The following is a 24,319-nucleotide window of genomic DNA, read 5'->3' on the forward strand; positions in this document are numbered from 1 at the left end:
TGTTTCTCAACTTGCGCATGGGTTCTTTGGTGGTGTCTCATCACAGAATCAGGCCTGCTGAACTGGCGTCCACAGACTTGACAAGCAAAAGGTTTTGCACCAGTATCTACAGGGGTAGGTCACTTAGTGCTTTTCTGACGGGATACGGAAAGCAGAGGTATCAGAGGGAATGGACTCACGCGTCCTTTCGTGTCGCTGCTCATATCAGTAATCCAGTACAACATTCAGATAATAGTCCAAAGATAGGCGAATGACTCAGGTAGGCAAGCAAGGCTGACCTGTAAATGTTCTGCTTTAGAGTATGTCCTGTGACAGATGGTACATGTCAAAGCTGATCGCTGCTGGCGGGTTCGTACGTCATGTCTCGGCATGATAGCCTCTTACAGCAGCGCAAGCTGATTACAGTCACTTACAGGCAGCGTTGGCGATGGCGAGGTTAGAAGGCGTGGAGAAGGTTACAGAAGATGCGGACGTGGAGAAATTAAGTAGATCCCGGGGAACCGAACTTCCGCGGGTCAAGTTAGTATGAGGGTGCAGTAATCTCCGATCTTAGCGTGTTTTCCCCGTCCTGAAGCATAAGTGTCTAGGGTATGTTAAGTGTTATTTTGTGCTAAGAACTTAACAGGACTAGATAGTTATTACATATTTAAAGAAAGACTTCCTTACTAGTTAAGGGTTAATTATATATCTATCATTATGTAAATATAGATGCTTTTGTAATGTAGTTATTATAGGAAGTTCTCCTGTCCACATTATGTTAACTGTTATGAGTGCACTTAATTAAAATATTAACAAGCAAGTTTTGAGGTCACAGAGGGCCCGATTGTTTGTGTCGGAATTAGTCAGCCAGTCTCTCGGATCAAATACAACCCCATCTTCCCGACTACAAGAATACAAGGGGATAGGTTAGATTAATCCTTCTAGTGACTTTTATAATATAAAATAACTTTTAGTATATACCTGGCAGAGATAACTATTCTAGGTAGGCATACCAGGGACTTAATATAATATACTATTGCTTGCTACTAACACCCTAGAGCGCATAAAATAGATTATTAGAATTAACTTTATCTTTAATAGTAAAACACTTCTTATACTTAGTAATATTATAAAAGGACTATTAGAAATTAGGCTTAATTATATTAGCCTTAGAGGTATATATATTATTACTAAGTATTATATCCCTTTATAACTTTATTTAATTATTTATTAATATCTTATTATTTTTAATAATAATATCTTATAAGCTGCCTTTAAGGAAATTAATAATAAAGATAGCTTATATAATAATACCTTATTATATAAGGTTAATAATATTATTTAAAAAATAGCCTAGTTATTTAGTAATATTAAAGCTAATAATTTATTTACCTTTATTAGAAAGGCTTTTATATAATAGTTTAAGTTATTTAAGGGATAAACTAGTCTATATTAGGTATATATTAGCAGATAATATAAGGCATAATACTAAGTATTATAAGTATTATATTTTTTAATAATTAAGTAATATATATTAAGCTTATTAATATAAAGAAGTCTTATTAATAGCTAATAAGCTAGAATTTATTAAAGTGCTATTAAATATAACTTATATACTAGATATAGTTATAGAGTAATTATGGGAATTACTAAGTAATTATAGGAGTTACTAGTAATTCTAGAAGTTTTGTTATAACGATATCTTGGCAGTTACAGATAGAATCTCTTAGTCTGTAGTAACTGCATGTAGTTGGTGAAAAAAATGTAGAGTATACGTGATGTAACTGCTTGGATTGTAATAAGCAGCAGGAAGAAAAGACTATAATAACTATGCTAAGTTAGGAAGTAAAAGTCTAATCCTCTTTATATAAGAGGTTAAGGTTATTTTAAATATTAAAACCAAGGACTATTATATTACTCTTAGTAACTATATAACAACTTTAAAGTTATAAGATATATTATATTAATATAGCCTTAGCCCTTAGTATATTACTAAGTATATTCTAAGAGCTGCTTGCACGAGCACGAGCACGATTAGCTGGCAGACAGCTCTGGCAGTCTGGGTTACGTCGCCGGTATAGGGCTGGGCTCATATTGATTGGGCTGATTGGTCTTGGAGCCAGCTCTGTCCCAGGAGCTGAGCAGTTACGAAAGCCTTGGCCCAGTGACCGGACGCTAGCCGGATCTACACTACATTGCAAGGGTGGCTTGAGGCTCAAAAAGCCTCTGTTTCTAGACTGCGTCGATTTAACACATTTCACATGCCTGGGTCCATACGTAGCTCTAAACCTACCCGAGCATGTGTAGTACTTCGCCTCGCCAATCGCCATCCAATAGTTAAAATCATACTGTAACCTTAACTATGCCATTGTCTCCCTCATTGTCTGAGCCCCTTTCGTTGAGTACATCCTCGCTGCTAGCTTGAACAACAACTTGCTTTATACAGTACATGCTTACGGTGGCAGGGTGAAGGGTGACTTCGAAAGGTACATACTGTGAAGGACTTCAAGTGGCCAATCAATCCCTTGCCTGGGGATTAGAAACACAAATCTGTTGGTCAGTAGCTTACTATAGATATAAACAGTGTACTTGACGCACTCGCATTTGCGCCACTCCGGGGTTGTTCGACTGGAGTCATCAGGAAGACAGACCCTAATTGCCCTCCATGAGAAAGCATTTAAACGGCCATGTCTAGCCAATAAATGCTAAGAATATCTGGCCGCTGAGGCTGCAAGATGATAAGCCTCGTACAGTATGTAGTGTCTTAGTGTAGCGATGGGTTTTTGCCAGATAGTTACAACCAGTTTTATTAGTATTTCAATAAGCAAAATAAAGTCTGTATTTAATTTCTTTAGGTTACACACCGTCCACGCAAATCCGGTCGGTGCAGCAACTATTACAATCAAGACGGCAGTATGTAATGTTATTCTAGGTTTAGTGGGAGGCTGCATGTGATTATGGAACCTATAACGCCATGGCTTGGATCGACAACATCTGCGGTGCAGGGTCTAACTACATTAGGATACTGAGGTATTAAAGCAGACATCCTGCAAGCCGACATAACACTGCCAGTCTCTGCTACTGCGAGATGTGGCCCCGCTAACCTCGGTCTCTTCCCACTATAGCAAATGTGCCACCCGCGGAACAACCTCTAAAGGAAGCAACAACCATATCGACAGCACATCTGCCCCCGTCACAAACGCCGACGATGCCATGGTGGTCAGTTCAGTGCCAGTAAGCAAGCTAGATGAGCGAACCCTAACACTAAACCAGCACAGAGAGATTAAGAGTTCGCAACATAGGTTGGTGCATAATGACGTGTTGGTTACAACATTGCAGATTCATGGAGTGCGGTGGCTACAGGGGAAGTTCCGAAGGGGAATAAACTCCCAGCTTGCCCTATCAGCCTGCCAATGTGGCATGCCAACTTATGAATAGAGTAGGCACATGTCGGACCCTTTTTTTCTACTTTAAAGGATTATAGATCTTCCTATTGACGTGTTTAATAAGCAACTGCACATCCCCATTAAATTCCATCCAGAGTGCTTAGATAGCAATAAATTCAATTATCAGCCACAACTTCATCTAGAACAGCTGTGGACGAGTTGCCTATAAATCATCTCTGCATCTCGACGCAATACACCATCATCTCAATCTGTGTATTTCAGTAATATTCGCTTCCACACACGGGTATGAACAAGCGAATTCTAGTCAAGGAAATCAAGGGCTCATGAAGGTGCAAGAAGCACTGCCTGAGGCTGACGTTGTTATCTTTTTGGCTTATATCATTGGTCAAAATGGCTATTACGACTCTTTTCGAAGCCAGGAGTGATTGTGGCTCTTTAGTTCTTGGATCCAGAACAAGCCTCCAAACCTCTTTGTTAGAGACATTTCATAGCCACATTAAACCAGCGTCATAGTGCTTCGATTCTATTCGTCACTCCTCTTTACATTGACTCTGTAACCTGACATCTCTGATGGCTTTCCTTAATAAATGTCCACCCTTCTAAAGGTTCGATGCTTCCCGGTGAGGGAAGCCAGCTGGTAAGATCACGTTTAAACTTCTTTGTGGCCAGCAGAAACTTGCTGCATGTCGCCAGCTGTCGCTTGACGGGGATGTCCGTCTCGCCGCAAGCATGTTCAGCACCGCGCTGCCCACACAGGTCTTAGTTCCCATTGTGTACACAAGTACCGCATAACCAGCCCCTAGCATGTTTGTTCTCAGCCCCGAAGTGTCAGGTGTGCCTGGTGGCAGTTATCTTGGACGCTTCCCTCTCTTCACATCCCCTACTTCCCGCGGCCTGTTTTTATCATTAACCCGCAACTCAGGTCTCGCATATTTTCCCTCACTCCGACTCTTTCTCCTCTTTGACTTCTTAAATAAGTTTCGCTTCTTTGTGTATGAAAATTGTGTTATGTGAGAACGGCGAGAGCCTGTGACCATGTTGCCAAAGCAGTTCCTGGCACTATCTTCCATCTTCGTGGGATCCTGGGCCCAGAAGGCCCCTGAGACCGTGGAACCGGAGATCACCAAGGCCCCCTCATCGACGACAAATACTGCTACTCCAACGGCAATCACGACACACACGATTAACGTTGGTGCAGTTAGTTGATTCGAAAATCAAGTACTTAGCCTGCACTAACCTATGGTATAGGCTGGACATAAGTTTACTCCTAATGATATTAAAGCGGATGTCGGAGATATACTCGAATATCGTTTCTATCCCGATGCGCACTGGGTAATTCGAGGAGACTTTGGCTACCCATGCATCCCATACGAGTACGTTGATGTAGATAGGACAGGCTTCTCAAGTGGCCTCCAGCCCGTCAAGGCTATTACCAACGATGTAAGTGGCTAAGCGGTCTAATACCCTGAATTAGCAGTACTAATGCTGCCAGGCTCCCCGATTCCGGGTAAGAGTCAATAATACTGAACCCATCTTTTATTACTGCGGTGCTCCTGGATCTTGTGTCAGGTACCATATGATGGGCGTTGTCAATCCCGTAAGCTTGACAAAAATTTGTCATACACCCGACCTGCTGACAATAAGTATAGTTAAAGAATGAGACCTTGAAAGACTGGCTTAAAAAGGCAGATGATGTGGATTACCAACTTAGGCCCGGCGAACCTTTCCCAAAGGAAGAAGGCTTCAACACCTCAACTACATCTGCAATACCCGAACCGACAGCATCTGCAATACCCGAACCGACCACCTCAGGCCAAACCGGCAGTTCATCTTACCACCCCGCTAATGGGAACAGTCTCGGCGGCGGCGCAATTGCTGGCATTGTAATCGGTAGCGCGGCTGTCCTTCTTCTCACAATTGGCGTTATCTACCTCTGCGGCAGACGTGGTGGCTTCAACGAGGCATATCGCAAAGCCTTCGGCAGCAACGCCATGCCTAGCAACCTGAACGGAACACTACCTGTGGTTGAACCTGGGGTCGGCTCGCCGAATAGTACGGCCCCGGGTTACTGGGTGTACAAGCCTATGAGTCCAATAGCTAGCAGCTCCGGTCAGAGTCACGGCACTAGCCCACCGATTACGCCTTCCCACAATTTCCCGCTGGATGTTACAAGGATGATGTCGCAAGACAGGAGCAGCTTGAACACAAACTAGTATGACCCCTCTGCCCTAATCCAGCCCTGTGGGATAATTGCAAACAAATCTAGCGTCCCTAACTCCAATGACCTCACAACTCGCCCTCCGCCTCTACCACCAAAGGAAGAACCTGTCGCGTCAGCTGAGTTGCCTGGGCAAAGACTCGAGGAACCAGCAGTTGAGCTGCCTAATTCTGAGAGCGTGGGGAGCTAGGCTTTGCAGACATGGAACACAAGGCAGGCAACAACGTTCTTGCAGCCGGGTAAGGGGATGAGGTGTTGGCCTTTAAAGTAAGACTTAGGATCAGCTCTGAAAGTTATCCAGATTGTATTAAAAGCGGGCAATAGTGGGTTTGCATAAAATTAAGGTATATTTAAGAGGGTGGAAAGTGTATTTAGTAAGGTAAATAGGAGTAACTAAGGTAATATATATAAAAAGTATATAATATATATAAATATATATTATAATATATTATATTATATTATATTATATTATATATTATAATATATTATATTATATTATATTATATAATATAATATAAAAATAATATATATTATATAAGTTTATTTTAATATTATAAAAGCTATTAAATTTAAAAATAAAAAAAATGTATTTTATTTTTAATTTAAATTTATAAGGATTTTTCTTATAATTATATTTTATAAAAAGAATAATTAATATTTATTTATAAATATAATTATTAAAATGCTAAAAATAAAGATTTAATAATCTTTTATAATATTATAACCTAAATAAAAAAAGGCACTTATATTATACATACCTTACTTTATTTTTATTAATTATATAATAACTTATACCTTACCTTAAAATAGTTTATAAGCCTTATAACTTAGCTTATAATATAAATTTATAAATTATTATAAGTTAAGCTTAAAGTATTATAAGCTACTAATTATATATATATATTTCTTTAATTTAAATTATTACTTTTTTACTAATTTTACTTTATTTATTCTTATATATAAGGTTAATTAATTATATGCCTTATTATATATATTTAATTAATTAAGCTAGTTATAACTTTAGGTTAATTTAACTTTTACTAACTAACTTATATAAAGTAAACTTAATATAATTCCTTTAATTCTGACTTTAATAGAATTTCTAAACCCTGCCTTTACCCCGCGTTTATCTAACTCTTTACTAATTTAAGAGCAGCTCTCTAGCAACGTCAGCTGCCCTTACAGATACACTAAGGAGCCACTCTTTATATGCAGCTAAGTTTAGGCTTATAAAGGCAGTAAGGAAAGCTGCCTTATTTAATTAAAGAGGATAACCTTCCCTTAGGGCTATTTCTAGGTCTTTAAGGCTTAATAGCTTATTATTAACCTAGTTTAGATTAATTAAATTAATATAATGCCTCTCTTTTATATAATTAATTAACTAAATTAGGCTATAATTAAAAATAGCTATCTTAATAAGGTTAGATCTGCCTTTTAATAAGAAGTTCTTTATAATAGCAGTAATTATTATATATATTATATAGAGTTCTTCTTTCTTAGCTGCCTTTAGGGCAGGCCTAATAGCTAGATTAAGATTATAGCTAGTTATATAATAGGTATAATTATATAGCTATAAGCTATTTTATATAGGTATTAAGGCAGTATAGTTATTATATTATTAGTAAGAAGGGTTAGAAGGTATTTAGGTTAGATAATATACTTTATAATAAATAAATTAGGTATAGTATGTTATAAAGGTTAATTAAGGTTTTTTTAAATAGGTTAAAGGAAGAAGGTTAATTTAGCTATTAAGATATAACTAGTATTAGTACTGCTTAGTTAAGGCAGTAATTGCATTATTAAGGCAGATAAACTTTATTTAATTCTAACTTCTATAATAATAGCCTGTTATAGGGGTCTTACTATTTAAACTATTAATAAAAAGCTAAAAAGCTTAATAGCTTTATATAAGGCTAAAAGTAAGGGAAAAAAAAAATTATATATATATATATATATATTTATTTATTTAATAATAAGTAAAACTTAGCTTACTAGCTATTAATATAACTTTTTTATATTAATTAAGCTTAATATATATTAAATTTATTATTAAAAGATATAATACTTTAATAATACTTAATATATACTTTATATTATTTATTAATAATAAACTTAATATAGCTTAGTTTAATATAATTAAACTTAATTATTATGTAAAATTAAGATTTTATTAATTTATAATATATTTAAAAATATTTTTATTAAAATTATATATAATTTAAGTAAAGTTAATATCTTATTTTTATAACTTTACTTTACTTATTATATCTTTACTTTATAAGATAATATTTTTATAAAACTTATTATATTTTTAATACTTATATTTAATTACAAGCTTAATATTTAATAAAAAGAAATATAAAATATTTTAGTATATATATATATTTCCTTTACTTTTAGCCTTATATAAGCCTATTAAGCTTTTTAGCTTTTTATTTTATAATTTAAATAGTAAGACCCCTTTAATAGGCTATTAGTATTAAGGTTAGAATTAAATAAGGTTTATCTGCCTTAATAATATAATTACTATATTACGGCCCATATAGCTACATTACGTAGCCCCTACAATTTCTACCTATTACAGAAGGATCACTTCTCCTAGTAATGATCCTCTTCCATTAAATCACTTAGATCACGATGCTCCAAGACTAGATCACTATAAATCACTAACAATCCCTAGAGATCTAACCTATAGATTACTATTATTCCTTACTAAGCTATTAGGCTACCTTTAGTATATAAAAACACATTTATTAGCACTTTTATAGAACTTAGCTTACTAGCTATTAATAAAGCATCTTTATATTAATAAGCCTAATATACATTACTAGATTATTAAGAGATATAATACTTTGCAATGCTTAGTACTATGCCTTATGCAATCTGCAAACATAAACCTAGTACGGACTAGTTTACCTGTTTAGAAAACCCAACTATTATATACTGCCTTAACTAACTAATATAAATACTAATTATATCTTAATAGCTAGATTAACCTTTTTTTATATTATAAATATAAGTAATAACTTATTATAATTTAATATTAAGGAAAGTAAATCTTAAAAAATATAAGTTTATTATTATATAAATATAAAAAAATAAAAATAATAATAAGTAAGATAATATAATTTATATATTATAAGTTTTAAAGAGTTATTAAATCTTAAGAAACTTAAATAATATTATATCTTTTTGTAAAAATACTAATAATATATATAATAAGTAAATTAAATAATATATTTTATAGCTAAAAAAAGCTAATTTTAAAATATTTTATAACTTAAATAAAATAGCTAAAACTATATAAAAGGTACTTTTAGGCCTATTATAGTTAATTATACTTAAATATATTTTTATAAATTCTTTACTATTTTACTTTTTATATAAAATCTTATTCTATAAAGATATAAAGTAAGAATTTAATAAAATATAATAGGCATAACGCGTGCACGGACCAGAAAAGTGGTATTTCGACATAATACAACTAACACTATCTACATTAGTAGGCCGGGAGAACTTTCATTGCAAGAGACGACAAGTGGAAAGACAAGTGCCTCTCATTTGGCATATTTCTATTGGCGAAGACCCCCGGAGTGACCCTGCTAGAGGCTTTCCACGATTGAAGGGTTAGACTTCAGTCCAGGATATAGTAAACTACAATTCCTGCAGCAAGAATGCGGGGATCACAACCCCTCATCGACATGTCACTATGCATGAATGTCTTATTACGACATCATGATGTCCCTAAAATGCCTTGGTCCTTGACGACTTTTCCGGGGATCAGCGTCCTCCCTTGTTTCTGTGAAACTGCATTTGCCGTACCTAGATTCTTATATATATAAATAAGGGTGGGGCTCTATTAGGAAGAGGTTACTCCAGGCCAACGCACCCTATCTATCTAGCCATTGCATGGTTTGAATTTGTTCTCTGGTAAGCTTAGCATCTGCCTGCCGCAACCAGTCGGCTTCTATCATGTCCATAAAGGCATTTAATGCGGAGTAAACAATCCTTGTAACAGCGCTGACGCTGTTCTGCGTCACTTCTTACGGAAGTATTTATCACGTCTCAACGCAAAGTCAAAGCGCCATGTCGCTCGCTCGGGACGCTTGAGAAAAGCCTTATTATTGGTACATTTTATCTCCATTGCCTGCAATATTACCCGCCCTATCGCAATCCACATTCCAATAGTTCAGTGAGGCATCTCTTGACTGACTAACTTCTTAACATCCCCTAGGGTTTTGAAGTGTAAAAGCACCTCATAGATCTGACGCTTCAAGGGCTTTTTGGGTCAGAACCAATGCGCACTTTGAAACTGGGCCACTTAATTTAACTTCAATCTGATGTTGTATTTTACTAATGGTACTCTGCAATAAGCTTCGCAAATGCAGATCAGAGTTTGTTGGGAGCACATATCCGTTGCTATCCGCCGGGTCTGCTACGAAACCCTTTATAGACTACCAAGGTTAGGTCTACATGTTGCACGCAACCTCTAAAGTTAATTATGCCGCACCCAGCATTGGGCTGAATATCAAACCTTCATCTATCATCAACTCTGCATCAACACTGATACGATGATTTTATTTTCTGGAAGCACACGTCATAACGATGGCATTGTTCTCAACGTATCATATCTGGGCCGTGGCTTCAGCATAAACAAAGTTTGCCTTCTTGACCGGAAATTCATGGCACGATGGGAAGGTTTCCCCGCAAAGAGCATCTGCAGTCGATGATGTGAGATCGTTACAGAACTTGACGACGGTGGTAGAAGTGTGCAGGTTTAGGTTTGATGTTGACGCTGTCGTGAATCATCCCCAGAAGCGCGAGAGCGGCCAAAAGACCAAGTAATATTGAGAATCCGGTGTGGAGGAAAGGTATAAAGTCCTTTGCAACGGCACTTCTTGGTGTCTTGTTCACAACACCCAGTAACGTGTTATTTGCCTGGCCACTTGCTACATTTATTCAATACTCTAACCATCTTGTATTACTCTTTCTATTTTCAAACAACATGGGTGACATGCAATTCCTTGTCTCTGATTCCGCATCCAAGGGCTCCAATGTCCTTTCCATCGACCCATATGCCTTAGCCGAAGCCCTTCTTGGCCAGAAAGTTAACAAGCCTGCACCTGTTGGCTCCGACAGCCTTCAGTCGGACTACGATGACCTTGACATGAAAATTGAGGCTAGACACTCCAGGGATGAGCACATGCGTCCCGATTCGCCCCCTAAGGATGTCAGAGTCGGTGCTGCCAACCCGTACTCACTCGTCGAAGCCCTCCTCGGCCGGAATATTGACAAGTCTTCGGTAAACTCGGCAAAAATCATATCCAGCGTCCTGCAGACGGACTACGATGAACTCTTTGACATGAAGCACGGCTCAGTGCTTTTCGCCGGGCTAAAGCTCAACGAGAAGGAGAGGAAGGCAGAGAAGTTGTCTGAGAAAGACATGAAAGTCTTAAAGGAGCGGGATCTCATGACTCCTGATCTATCACGGGTTCAGAAGCTGGACGACCTTGAGAAGATCGGGCTGAAGGATCTGGGTAAGACGAAGGTTAAGATTGCTCGTATGCAGAATGGCAAGCTTCACTTGATGCTCCACGCTCACTCATTGGGAAAGACGGTTTCCAACCATGAGGTGACAATGTCAATCAACGAGCTACTCAGTCCATTCAGGATGCAGAAGGGTCACTGGACACCACCTAACACCTCGTGGCGCGATATGTACGACTATTTCTTCCAGAGCGTCAACAAGCGTCTAATTGGCGATCTTACCATGTTTGAGATTGGGCAGAAACGAGAGACCATGCGCTTCTTTGATGATCCCACGCAGGGTTGTGCTAGCAACAGCTGGCTGATTGCAGCCTTGTTTTCGGTCTTCTGGTCCGACCCTGTTATCATTAACCGCGCTACTCGAGTCCACTACGACAAGAACGAGAAGAAACGCCTCTCCATCAAGTTTCACGACAAGGGCGGTGACAATAACGGCAAAACTGAGACTGTTGAGGTTAATTATGAAATTCCCATCAACAACTCGAACAATGGGCCCCTGTACTGCCGCTCCAGCGACGGAGCTGACATATGGCCATCATTGTATGAGAAGGCGTTTGCCAAATGGATCACCGGTAGCTCATCGGAGCACCCCGATATCACCCAGACGCATTCCGGCGACCCTGTGAAGGCCATGGCGCAGATCAATAGCCGGGAACCCCACTACTACAGGACCGAGAACCATTCAGCTTACGACATGTTGGGGCTGGTCCGCTCCAACTGCGTCAACTTCAAGACAATTAACCCCATGACTGCCTGGACCTACGCCACTGGCAACATGTACAGAGGCAGCAACGTCGTTGCTAACCATGCCTACTCTATCCTTGGCTACACCATCCTTGGTGACAAGCAATACCTTGTTCTCCGCAACCCATGGGGTGTCACTGAGCCGATCGGATTGAACAGTTACCCAGGGCTTCTTGAGCGCCTCGACCCCAACTTGTGGCACCCAGCTTCCCTGCTTGACCATGGAGGCCTATTTGCTATGGAGACAGAGGCATTTAAGCATTGCTTCGCCTACGTTGGTGTTGCGAAATAAGTCGCTGAGGCGTAAGTGCCGCACATTTCAGTTTGAATAGTTTTATCGATTTCTCCCCTATGTTTACTCGCTATTCCCGTGGTATCACGGTGCCACTCCTTCAATCGTTATGCATTTCTGGAGGAAGCCGGTGCAGAATTGGAGAGGGAGACAGAGTGACGGAAAACAGATTGAATCAGAACCGGAATTTATGGTCGAGAGCAATGAACATGTTATTATTATCAAGGCAGGGAAGATTGTAACTGGGCAGATTTGACATTTGAGGGTAGGAAAGAAAAAAAGAAAAGTGAGAGCGGTGGTCAAGCAAAGGAAAGGGTGTTGCCCTAGCCGGTGGATAGGTGGCGGGTGGTGAGAGGTTAACATTCTTGAATCGTGCTTGTACGCTACTCTACAGCAAAATCTAGAGGCTTTAGCTAGGTGAAAGTCTGGTCAATATGACAGCAGATTGATTCGGAAATATGAGTTTAGAATATGTTGAGAAGCTATTGCCAAGGCCATCTTTCTTTAGCAGAGAGAACTCACAAACCATGGTTTGATTGCGACAGAGCATCCAAACTGCAATGAGCAAATGCTGCAAGACGGAGGCAGTGAAGTAAATAGTGCGGCCGTAAATAAGACGATATGATATTTGATATCGTGTTGCCTGCACAGTATTTTTATACCCCCCTTCAGTGCAAGCAACACTGGAAACCGTTTAATACGGTCAAGGTTCTGATCAACTACACCAACTACGCTTTTCGGCCTAGTTAGTAAGAAACTTATAGCTAGGTATAATAAAACTAGCTAAGCTTTAACCTCCTGCAAAAATAAAAATAAACCATTTAGGGTTATATTATTAACACATATATTGCCCTTTACAATATATAGGGCTGGTCGAAAAGATAACATATTGCCATTAGCTGTGCCCTGGTTATTAAGTGGCTAATTACAGCTAGTTGTTAGTGATATTTCTAATTGCCGAGCGGTTAGCCAGTTAGTAGGTGGGGGCCACTAATGTCAGCGTTAGTAGCTTTATATTTACGTGAGAAATTGCCGCCCCAAGGTAAATTAAGTTTGTTGCTTCGGTGGCAAAATGTGGCGTAAGTTGTGAGGTGAGGGGCTTGTTGTGCGGTAATAGCCGCTGATTCCCCTGGCCCAATAGAGCAAACACTGGGCCTTTCCACGATTAATATCTATTCGCATTTTGTGATAACTCGCTACACCTCCATTCCATCAAGTTGGCCTCCACAGCCATTTGCTGGTGCTTAATGGCGCTACATACGGCGCGGTCTATGCCACAGGATCTGGCCCACATGAAACCGTCCTCCCCTGTGGAGACAGTCTTCTACCCTTGAAACTGGTTTCAACTCTTAGTACAATGGCGAGGTTCTAGACCGCGGTCTACTCGCGAAAGTACTAGGGTTCATGACCTCTTCCTTGTCTAGCTTCATCCACAAGGTAGCATCACACACATCCCGACTAGACCGTTTCCGTCCTTCAGTGCGTCTCACCAGTATCCCGTCCTCTCTTCTATGTGTCTATCTCCTCGGAACTACTACAATCATCAAGGAAAAAACATAATACGTTATAATAGGTGGTTTAATGACAATAATTAGCACAGTATATACGGCCTAGAATGGGAGACTAGAGTTAACTATAGTAGAATTCCCCGGAATTGAGGGCTAAAACTAAACTTTATTTATCTAAGAGATTAATAAACATTTCTATTAACAGCCAGAGACCAGTTATTTACCAAGGATCACGACCAATTTGCATACATTACTTATTCTAGAACTTTGTAATACGGCTATAGTACTATAATGTAAAAACCCAGCTATATAATTCTTAAGCATATAATTAGTATTCCCGAGCTAAGGCTTGGAAAATATGCAAAAAATAGAAGCTGTCTAACACCCCTAGCTGCAACAACTTACCAACTTCATCTAGGCGGCATGCGACATTCCATCTTAGAATACATATCCTAAGCCCTATTGGACTAAAAGAAAATGGGAGTGGATGCTGGAATAGTTATGCATCTAGAGCCAAACTGCGCAGAATTAGGCAGACTTTCAAAGAATAGGCGCAGACAAAGACGCGCGGTACAGCCATGCGTTTCTTCTTCAGGGAGGAACATCTTCCTAGAAGCATGAAGTTAGTGCCTTAAGAGTTCTTCTGGGCCTTGGGATAGCATTTCCGACGAGAATAAACTATAACATCAGTTATGACCAGTTAGCTTTATGTCAATTTTCTTTCCCATTGAAAATGACTTATTAACACGATCATATATATGCCGTAACCGCCATCTTGAACGGGGACAACCTCTGGGGTTTTTGTTAACTGTCAAACAGAAAGAGCTCTGTTACTGCCAGCAAAAGCAAAAGCTGTCTCCGCGTTCGCCTCTGGCCGACTCTGGCCCTCTTATAATAACCCAGAAACCAGCCAAGCAATTTTCTACCAATCACTTCATTTATATTAAATTTAAACTACTATACCTTAACATACTCTGAAGGTGTAGTAAACGCACATTAGAAAAGACAGGTAATTCAATGCAACAATTCCAAGTATCTTCCTACCAAGATCTAATTCCTACTGGCAGTACAGATTCAGCTAGGACAGGAACTTCTTTGAAAGACAGAGAGTTAAATAATCACTTAATTAGTGTCTTAAAAGACATAACAAAGAGTGTAAAACTCAGAATAAAAGGGGAAATAAATTAAGCAAACAGTGCATGAAGGCATGTCCAAGCGAAGGTCTGTAGGGAAACCCTGTCCCTTTTTATATCCGTCATCAACAATGACCCAACTTGACAATTCAGATTCTCATTTTTCATCTCCGCTCTTTTCTCTGATCCTCAAAATAAAACCTCAAACTGCCGTAAAGTCATTATCATCAGCATCACAAACACCGCCACGCCTTCCTCTCTACTATTTCTTGGGCGCCTGGGTCACTTTCCGCGCCAGATCAGTCCTCTTCTCCCTTGCGTCGCGGCAAACATTGCACTCGCCCGAAACCACCTCGCTCGTCATCTTGGTTACGAATTTGCCACATACGGTGGCGCAGGACACCGTCCCCACGGGCTGCTCGCCTATGCGCTGCCCGCATGTTTGACAGATGAGCGTACCCAGGTTGATGAAGCACATGCTAGTGCCCCAGTGACGACCGCAAGCTTTGAAAGGTCAAATTCAGTTGAAAAGGCGTCTGTGTGCAACACAACACGGGAACTTTGGTTGTTATTCCACGATGAAACGATGTGTTTGGGGTCGCTACAAGGAGTTTTACTGCGCGGGGCCGGGATGGGCAATGAACAAGTGAATGAGGGGCGTTTGAACCCTAAAACTTAAAACCAGGGACAAACACAGTACCAACTACTGGTCGATCATTCCCTACTTTAGGAATTAGGATCTCGGTGGCGATAAAGACGGGGAGGCAGCCATTAGGACTGTCTTGGTCGGTTCCTCTTCATAACTCTTACTCTCTTCTAGCCCATAGAGAATATGAGTGACCAAGATCATCCTCTCGACTGTGCTAAGACTCCCGCTTCCTTAACATTTGCGTGCTAAGAAAGTAAGATGATAGGGAAAGGTGGGGTAAGAACATCAATTAATAAAGTATACGTTTCTGTCTGGGCAGGTTCCCTTCATCTACAGGCTGATTAGTTATCTATTTGAGTGGCAAAGGCCCCAGTGAGGTCACAACAAAGGATATAGGATCAATCAGAATATCTCAAACTAGTCGTACTTGCTTAATACTAATTTGTATGGTGACGGGGAGTAGAAGTCCCAGCAGATTTACTTGTTACGAATCGCTACCTCTCAAACGTTGCAGCCGTATCGGCTCTGCTTCCTTCGTTGCTTGCTTTTTTTATCTTATGTTATCGGCTATAGATAGCTTCCTTCTGCATTCCACTTCTTACGTAGTCAGGGCTGCCCTTGTTTGACATCTTTGCATGTTAGGCAAGGGGATTTAAGGCCCCTATAGACATGGTCGATTTTTCTTCGTATATGCTTTCCCACGGCTCTAGATCGTCGATGTCCTCTCCCTTGGATGGACTTCTTGTGAGGCAGTGCTGCAGCAACCACTCAGAGTGTACACGACAAACAACATATATTTTTGCAAGGGGCAGGGGAGGTTCCACGGAAGCCTATCGATGAGGTGACAAAGCAAGACGCCGCCGAGGTACAAAAGGTCGAGGTAAGGTAATCATAAGCAACAAATAAATGTCAAATGGCACATACTAAGAAAAGGCCTGGCTTGAGCAAAGGGTGGGCGTCCAAGAAAGGGATCGACATTTGATGATGTTCAATGACTTGCCAACCAGAATGTGTAGTCATAAACAAAACGAGGGTGTAGCAATCTATGTTTACAATTAGGCCATTATGGATTGAATTAAAACCAGGATCCAAGTAGCGATGGAATATATTGTAAATATATATATATATATATATCTATATATTGGGTCAACTCAGGCTTTAGAGTTTATAGACAGATTCTACGCATGTAGCAACTCCGTGTTTGTCGGGCTTATGATCAATGAGATTATAGCACTGGTGAGAGTAGAAGTAGCCGCCATTGTAGGCCCAGGTGTCACAGATCTTAGCACCAACGCAAGTTCCCGCGAGCCCACCCTCGGTAAAGAAACCAATTCTTTGTCCATGGGAGCCCTAGCCATTTTCCATATAAGACTGAAACTGGTGGATATTAAGGATGGAAGCATCGTCATAAAATTGAATGCCCTTCTGCGCGCCTGTACAGGGTCGAGATTTTGGCTGAAAGAGCGCCTTGGAAAAGAGCAGCGGAGGCTAGAAGAAGAGTGGAATAAAATATTGTGAATAGTGAAAATGTTCTTCTTAAAGTGAGTCGGAGTGGATGATAGAGCTGCTGTAAAACAAGGATGAACTATAATGCTAAAACATAGCTATCGCAAAGGTACATATGTGACGGTTTATATACAGAAGTCTTGAGCATTTGATAAGACAAATTTATGGAAGTTCGCGATGAAGAGCTCTGAATCTGGAAAAGTCAGCTTACGTCTATGTCTGACGCTTAGATACCTATGCAAGAAACAAAGACACGCTTGGGCCGATACGCAAACTATGTAGATGCGCTTAGAAATAGAACAATATGCAAGTTGTATGGATGAGCTTGGAGGCTTGTCTGTGAATCTATAAGTCGCCAGTGTTGGATCACCGCGTATTGAACCAGGATAATAGCGAGCCTGAAGCCTTGGAAAGACTGTTACCTAAAATTACATAAATACGCTTAAAACTAATATAAAGGGACTAAAATACAAATCAGCTTAATATAGTTTATTATTAGTTAAGAAAATAGTATTATATTTACTTCCCTATTCTTAAAAATAATAGCTTATTAATAGAGAAAATAGTATTATCTTGTTATTAAATGTGAACGTTGCTGTTATGCCATTGAGATGCATGTTTATGTGCTAAAGGTCAATGACGCAAATGACGATCGCGTCGGGACATACTTGATCCTTCCCCCATTACTACCATCAACAATTCCAGCACCACCCGGAGATCACCGTTCTTCACATTCAGGAATAGCGCTAGACGGATCCCAAGAGCCGGGCAGCGCTCTTTCGCGTTGCCTGAAACGATTCTCCATCAGCTATCCTTATCGAGGCGCTCCTAATGCCCACAGGTTCTGGCCATGCGCAGCTATCTAAAAAGGAGGACCAGAAGAAGATGAAGGAGAAGGAGTTGAGACGCCTTGCTCAACCGGAGTCACAAATGCCTGAACCTGTCTCGCCAACTACGAATCTCTGTCTACGCGCCAAGGTCTATGACTTGGGAGAGAAATATGATGTCAGTGCCCGCGAAGGAATGGCCCTGAATATATTCCATGTAGAAGCCCAGCACTATTGGCAGAGTAATGGCTTCTTGCACGCTATTAAGTAGTTTTACACATTGATGATAGATGAGAATCGCGCCCTGCGGGATGTTGTGGTGGAGGTCGTGAATGAAAATCGGTAGCTCTTGGACCAGCCAAAATGGCAACATTCAATCAGGGACCTTAGTCTTTGTCTGGATCTACTGATGTGTTCCTGTCGCAGACAACCCCTGTCCTGCTCGATAAGATCTAAACTCGGCCATGACTGTTCACGAGCTACAGTCGTGCGTATCAAAAGACTTGAAGTGAATGATGGTGAAATGCAACTGCACGGTGTCTTCTCATATGCCCCTCCCGGTATACTTACCTTCTTGCACTTGGTGTTGAGCCCTCAAGCACCCTGTCCTTTCTGAGGTTGCTCAGGCATGCAGGTCGCACCTTTGCCCGGTTGGGCGGTTACTCATGTACGATTACATCATATGTCTAGGGGAAATAAGGCCAGGAATTGACATGCCAAAATCAGGATAGGGGTCACACTCTATTCAGACGGCAAATAACATTCGATACTACTAAATCCATCTACAGAGGCCTGCCTTTCGAGGCATGCTGAACCTTTCAGCTGAATGCAGGCCTTGCATTCCACTGTGCATCACACACACAACTCTATTACTCCCAGTCGGCCAATACGCAAAGGGCTCTGAAACAGGAGGATATTCAGCACGCTGAAGTGGTTTTTTGGGTAACCGAGTCGCCAATGACGGCTCTATTACTGCAGGATGGGTCGTTACAAGGTTTTCACGATGCTTCTGGGCGCTATAAATAAGAATTCCGACCAGGAAATACTGATAAACTATCCCATGGCATATTACATATCAGTCGGTGTATTATCATTATCAAGATTCGCTTGCTCTTCAGGATGAGACTATTGGCATTGGGCCTCTGCTCGAGCTTCTCTCTCTTCGGTGTAGTGGAGGTTCACTGTAAACAGGCTGTACCGTAGCTATTACCTAAATAAACATGTTTCACTGAAGCCGAAGAAATATAAGGTGCGAAGTTTTGACATATTAAATCCCTCAAGCTGTCTTTTTCTGCTCTCCACCCCTAGCTCCAAATCGTTACCAGGTAGATGTCCACATATGACCTGACAGGATAGCCTAGTATCAGCTCTCTAGTACAAGTGCTGGGATTATTTCACCCTATAACTCCTGAACCTCCTCTTTGGATTCTGCTGTCCCTCTACTCCATAGTATGCCGTGCCCTTGCAGTTGGCCTTGCTGTACGCTGTGTATCCGTTTGGGTCTGGCCATGCAGGCGTCTGAGGATAAAAGGTGATGGAAGTTGTAACCCAGTCGTAATCCGAGCGAAGGTTGATGCAGTTGCCTCGCTTGGTTCCATTGGCATGAACGCGTTTCATTTTGTCGCCTTTTTGGGCAAAGAAGTTGATAGACCAGGCTTGTGCAAGACCAATTATGACCAAGGTTATGAGGGCTGAAAAGAGTCTCATTTTGAAGTAGTGATTGGGGTTTGTTTAACAGTGTGATTGAAGGTTTTTGTGTATTGGCAGTGAACGTGTTCCTGTCATTGCTCCGTTCTTGGGCATTTAGAAGCACTTTATAGCTATCTTAAGCACCCTTTCCCCTCCCGACAACTCGTTCTAGTCTCAGAAAATTCAGATCAAGATCATCACAAGAGGGCTTTCTATTATCCCGTCTTACTATAAGCTGCCATACCAGAGAATTGGAAAGAGATTAAAAAGCCCAAGATCTTCAAATAAATGCCTCTGTCATATCCTATTTTAGAGTGGTGAGACGCTAGCGCCTGTCTACCACACCCTGCAATTTCTTCGGCTCTGGTCATCAATACCCATCGGCAGATCAGGATAGGGTATATGTTAATCTCCCACTGGAAAACTGTTTTTTGCGTAAGCGCAATTGCCGGTTGACGAGTGTCCCGAATAACGCCATGTTATTCGGAGCACTACTCTCTTTTCTCCTTGAGGTATGAGATGCAGAGCAACGGTTACTGTACTGGCGGAAAGCTTTCGTCATGCCAGTCGAATATTATTTCCTATCATGTAGCTTCTCTACTTCCGACAGCTGCCACAGAAATCCTCCCACTCTTTATCGAAAAGTGCTCTCCTTGCCTCATCACCGATCGTCCCCTTTTCGCACAAGCCCAATACTACAATAATACTGACTAAGAATGACAGGGTCGAGGATCAGCTTCCTCCCATGTCAGATGGGGGATAGAACGATGGGATTTGTAGCAAAGTCACATTACTCGTACCCTTGCAGGGACGAAAAGATATTCGATTGGTGGCACATGATTCCCCCGAATCTTGCAGGCAGTACTCAGTACTCTGTACTGCGCCATGATTTGCCCAGACCGTCCTAACAAGGTGCCTAAAAATGCCTAGTTAAGACTTTTAGGGCTAACTTAGATCTACCGGGGGTCTGACGCTCCCTATGAGTTCTGCCCCTTTCACTAGGTCGAAGTGGGTTGCTAAAAACAACTCTACTCGAGTTTGATTGAGCTATCAGCAACTAGGGGGGGGGGGGGGAATCAGTTTATCTGGCTTGCAAGGGGTTTCAATTAGGTACTGTCCCGGTCCAGAACAATACAGTGCTCCCCTCAGCGGTTCTCGTCGTCCAGTCCAACCTATAGCAGCTGAAATGAAGCATTATTCCTCTGAGGCGAAAATTGGAAAATTCAGCCTTGTCATACTGTAGCAAATGGATGGTTACGAGCAACGACATGTGCGCGCCAGCAAATTCCCCACCGATGAAAGTCACGGCGTCCCCAAGGTACTCTCAGAGTTGCCTACCAGCCATTCCGCCGCATCCTCGCAATCCTTGGGCCCCGCTGGGAAGGGATGTTCTGGTGCGAGCCGGTAGCCGACCGAGATACAGAGTAGGCCGTGGTCATCTGCTATAGCCTGTAAGCAAGGGTCTTGGTATGTTAAGTCCTGGAGTACCCAGCCGCCACCGTGGATGTGAATTAAAACGGGGCACGAAGGCTTCTTGTTCTGCGGCCTGCGGACTCGGAATGAAAGAAAACAACCGGAGTCACGTGAACGTATCTAGAACAGTTGCAGATGCGAGGAGATTTAGGCCAGGAAGAGCCTTTTTCCCAGCCGCGCGTAGACGCTGATACTCAGTAGGTCCCACTTCCATCCACTTGCGAGCACCGAGGGCGAGGTCCATCAACTTTTGATTGAACAACCTGGATTCTGAGGGAATTGTTCTCGCGAAGAAGTCCGGACAAGACGTGAGGGTTCTTTAGAGGAGGAACATATGGATGCGCACAACACTTTGTCTATTCCAGAGCGCCTATAGTGTCTATTCTACTAAACAGACCTTGGATAAATTACAAAAGATCTGTATCAATGCTTTTAACTCATCGCCTGTCTTCCAAATTAATGTAGATGGCCCTTGGCTCCCTGATAATATACCCCTGCTTCTGTTGCTCGGCATAGCTGCCAGATTCCTCCTGGCTTGGCCAGAACAGCTATTTACTAAGAACTTTCGTCTAACGAGTGCTCGAAGCAAATTTGAGATACAGCTTTATTCTACATTGGAATGTCATAAAAGGTAGGGGAAAGAGCTTTATTTCTTATTCATAATGATTAAATAGCTGTCTCGAGGTTTTGGGTATTTTGGGTCAGGAAGAACGACATTCCTAATTTAGAGAACTTCCTTAAACGGACTATAGGGTATAAATGCTCTCCTGCGAGTAGAAGTGAATTCATTTCTACCACAACGCAGTTAGTTACTAGAATAATAGAGTTTTGCAAGAAGAGAATTATTATGTAAGTTCTTATGTTGACGTGATTATTGTTAAAATCATCACAAAGTCTCGTTTTGATATGGCTTCAATTGCTTGGTTAGTATTTTTTGGGCGAAATAGAAAGCTGATGTTTTCACTAACCCGCGATCTTCCAAGACAAGTGGATATTTTTACAAAAGACAGTTAAGTCATATTGATGTGGAATGTCAGAAGTGGCTCTCGATGGTAACAAGAAGCTATGAAAATCAGCATTGGTTCTTGATGAGCCCATTTGAGGATCGGTTACCAGCTTTATCATGCCAGCACCTGATAGTGCTCCATATTTGAGACGTTGGTGAAAAGCTTGGGCCAACGACTAGACATTTAACTTATCCCAGATAGGAAATTCAAAGTCTTGGCAGAACTGACTAAATAGCACCCACTCACACGCTCTACGAGAGACATGCCAAGAAAAGACTATCACGAACTCAAGCATATCAACAGGAAAAGAGGCAAAGTCAACGATTCCAGGATCAGACTATTGAAGGATTCGGATCTCTCTTCCAAAGCAGGATGCTCAGCTACTGCAAGGACCCTTTTTCTGTCTTAAGCAAACCGTTGAACTCGTGGGCATACTACCTGCTTGATCAATATACGTACCATTCGTCTCTATTCTAGATCTATGCACCCTGGGTCGTGATTCTTGTAATCTACGTCATGTGGACTACCAATTCCTTGGGTCTACTTCTGACATAGTAATAGATGTTCGTATAGTGGTACCGTTCTCTGCATTTAACTGTGGAATCTTCGACCTGCACGGAGACAACCAAGAGCAACTCTTACGAGACTAGGTTGGACTCGCTATCACTGACCCGAACCTTCTCGAAACTGCCATTTTTCTCAGCACGTGTCAGAACCTGCTACGCTACAACCCAGATAATAGAGTCCTGATGCAAAAGGCTATCGAATACAAGCAGAAAGGTCTCTATACACTACGACAAGCCGTCAGTAGCCCTATATTATCACTAAGCAGAGTGATGTTCGCTCATGCTCTTGCACTGGCATTGGACGAGGTAAGAGTCAGATTCATGGATAGCATGCAAAATTATATTGCCATGAGATGCATGATTAATATTAGTAATCTTAGGAGAACTTTGGTGATATGGAAATAGCAAGACACCATCTAGAAGGTGTATCTGGAATGATTGAGCTTAGTGGTGGTCCGCAACACCTTGGCATTACGGGCTTACTGGAGCGGATATATACCAAATGTGTGAGACGGCGAAGGCTTAGAGATAAACTCTAAGAGTCCCTCTTACTAGAAGGATGTTATAAAACGCAATCTTATAGCCTTGTCTCACAATCATAGCAGCGTTACGGTATTCGGTAATGGAAACAGCAAGACACATGCATATCGTAATCCACAATCCACTTCACTCTAATGGTCCACAACGCCAAGACTTCAGACTTCCTGATTGAGCCAAGAGTCTAAGAGCACAAAGCCAGCTTTGTCCGTCACTTACTATGGATAAAGTCAAAGATCTATCAACTGCCACGTTTGTTCGTTTTTAGTTCATTATGCAAGGGCCGATATCATGTTTGTGGTTTGTCAGCTGGTCATACCGCTGTCGATTGAGGACTACCGGCATCTAGCTTACAGGCGGGTAGTTCGGACGGTCTGGGTATAAAAGGCCTAAAGGTCCTTGTTCAAGATGCATCCTTTCTTACAACTCCAACAACTCTCATACTCTACTCGTATTCCTTCATTCCATACGCATCATACTTCATTAACATGTCTGCCCTAGCCTTAAGTATTCCCAAGGGCTTATGGGTCCTTGTGACCGGCGCTACAGGCTTCGTTGCTGGCCATGTCATCAGGCAGCTCCTTCAACGTGGCTACAAAGTCCGCGGTACGGTCCGCGACACCGAGAAAGCCTCGCGGCTTATTGATGATCACTTTAAGTCATACGCAGAAAAGGGCGACCTTGAACTCGTCGAAGTACCAGACATGGCGGTTGATGGCGCTCTTGATGAAGCAGTCAAGGCAGTCACAGCCGTTGCCCACGTCGCTGCTAGTACTGACTTTGATCCAAACCCGAACAACAATGTTCCTCATGCAGTCGCTGGCGATGAATCTATCCTGAAGAGTACTACAAGGGAGAATTCAGTCAAGAGGTTCGTCTTCACAAGCTCCATAATGGCTGTTGCTTTACCTCTTGCCTCCAATGACGTCCGTGGCGATCGTAATACATGGAACGACGTCGCCGTTGAAGCTGCTTGGGCGCCACCCCCGTACGAACAAACACACTAGTCAAGAGGAACTACTCGATCTAGTGCTACGCCTTAGCCATAAGCGGATTCTTTCTCGGCTATACCCACCGTGGGTGGCGCGACCTTAACATATTAAGACGCTACAGCCTTTTTTGCGAAGTCAAATACGGAAATATACAGAATAAATCCGAGGTATTTCATAGCTATTTCCGCAAATTGCGCAGGTTGTTGGATTGTTAAGCGCTTTAATGGAAGATCTACACGTTATTA

At 41.3% G+C, this 24,319-nt stretch overlaps 6 protein-coding genes across 6 annotated transcripts; 4 read left to right on the forward strand and 2 right to left on the reverse strand.

Annotated features, from left to right (window-relative positions):
• Positions 1-2,953: 2,953 nt before the first annotated feature.
• Positions 2,954-3,828, forward strand: BKA55DRAFT_627950 (uncharacterized protein; the record flags this gene model as incomplete). Its single annotated transcript, XM_046196889.1, has 4 exons — positions 2,954-3,009; positions 3,105-3,202; positions 3,319-3,394; positions 3,574-3,828. 4 exons carry the CDS (start codon positions 2,954-2,956, stop codon positions 3,809-3,811), a joined length of 468 nt encoding a protein of 155 aa, XP_046041552.1. The 3' UTR covers positions 3,812-3,828.
• A 120-nt stretch (positions 3,829-3,948) lies between these two features.
• BKA55DRAFT_585584 (uncharacterized protein) lies at positions 3,949-6,003 on the forward strand. The gene is made up of 5 exons (XM_046194467.1): positions 3,949-4,583; positions 4,635-4,826; positions 4,879-4,983; positions 5,036-5,598; positions 5,653-6,003. The coding sequence occupies exons 1-5, from the start codon at positions 4,422-4,424 to the stop codon at positions 5,792-5,794; spliced, it is 1,164 nt and encodes a 387-aa protein (XP_046041553.1). The 5' UTR covers positions 3,949-4,421; the 3' UTR covers positions 5,795-6,003.
• Positions 6,004-10,501: 4,498 nt separating this feature from the next.
• On the forward strand, positions 10,502-12,229 carry BKA55DRAFT_256370 (uncharacterized protein). Its single transcript, XM_046185404.1, has one exon. The coding sequence runs from the start codon at positions 10,610-10,612 to the stop codon at positions 12,185-12,187; it is 1,578 nt and encodes a 525-aa protein (XP_046041554.1). The 5' UTR covers positions 10,502-10,609; the 3' UTR covers positions 12,188-12,229.
• BKA55DRAFT_256365 (uncharacterized protein) lies at positions 12,230-12,729 on the reverse strand. The gene has a single exon (XM_046185403.1). The coding sequence runs from the start codon at positions 12,548-12,550 to the stop codon at positions 12,272-12,274; it is 279 nt and encodes a 92-aa protein (XP_046041555.1). The 5' UTR covers positions 12,551-12,729; the 3' UTR covers positions 12,230-12,271.
• A 6,470-nt stretch (positions 12,730-19,199) lies between these two features.
• BKA55DRAFT_697922 (uncharacterized protein) lies at positions 19,200-19,517 on the reverse strand (the record flags this gene model as incomplete). Its single annotated transcript, XM_046200462.1, has 1 exon — positions 19,200-19,517. One exon carries the CDS (start codon positions 19,515-19,517, stop codon positions 19,200-19,202), a length of 318 nt encoding a protein of 105 aa, XP_046041556.1.
• Positions 19,518-23,570: 4,053 nt separating this feature from the next.
• On the forward strand, positions 23,571-24,089 carry BKA55DRAFT_546629 (uncharacterized protein; the record flags this gene model as incomplete). Its single annotated transcript, XM_046190937.1, has 1 exon — positions 23,571-24,089. The coding sequence occupies one exon, from the start codon at positions 23,571-23,573 to the stop codon at positions 24,087-24,089; it is 519 nt and encodes a 172-aa protein (XP_046041557.1).
• Positions 24,090-24,319: the final 230 nt, after the last annotated feature.

Source organism: Fusarium redolens (genome assembly GCF_020744475.1).
Source record: "Fusarium redolens strain MPI-CAGE-AT-0023 chromosome Unknown BKA55scaffold_31, whole genome shotgun sequence".
Lineage (NCBI taxonomy): Eukaryota > Fungi > Ascomycota > Sordariomycetes > Hypocreales > Nectriaceae > Fusarium > Fusarium redolens.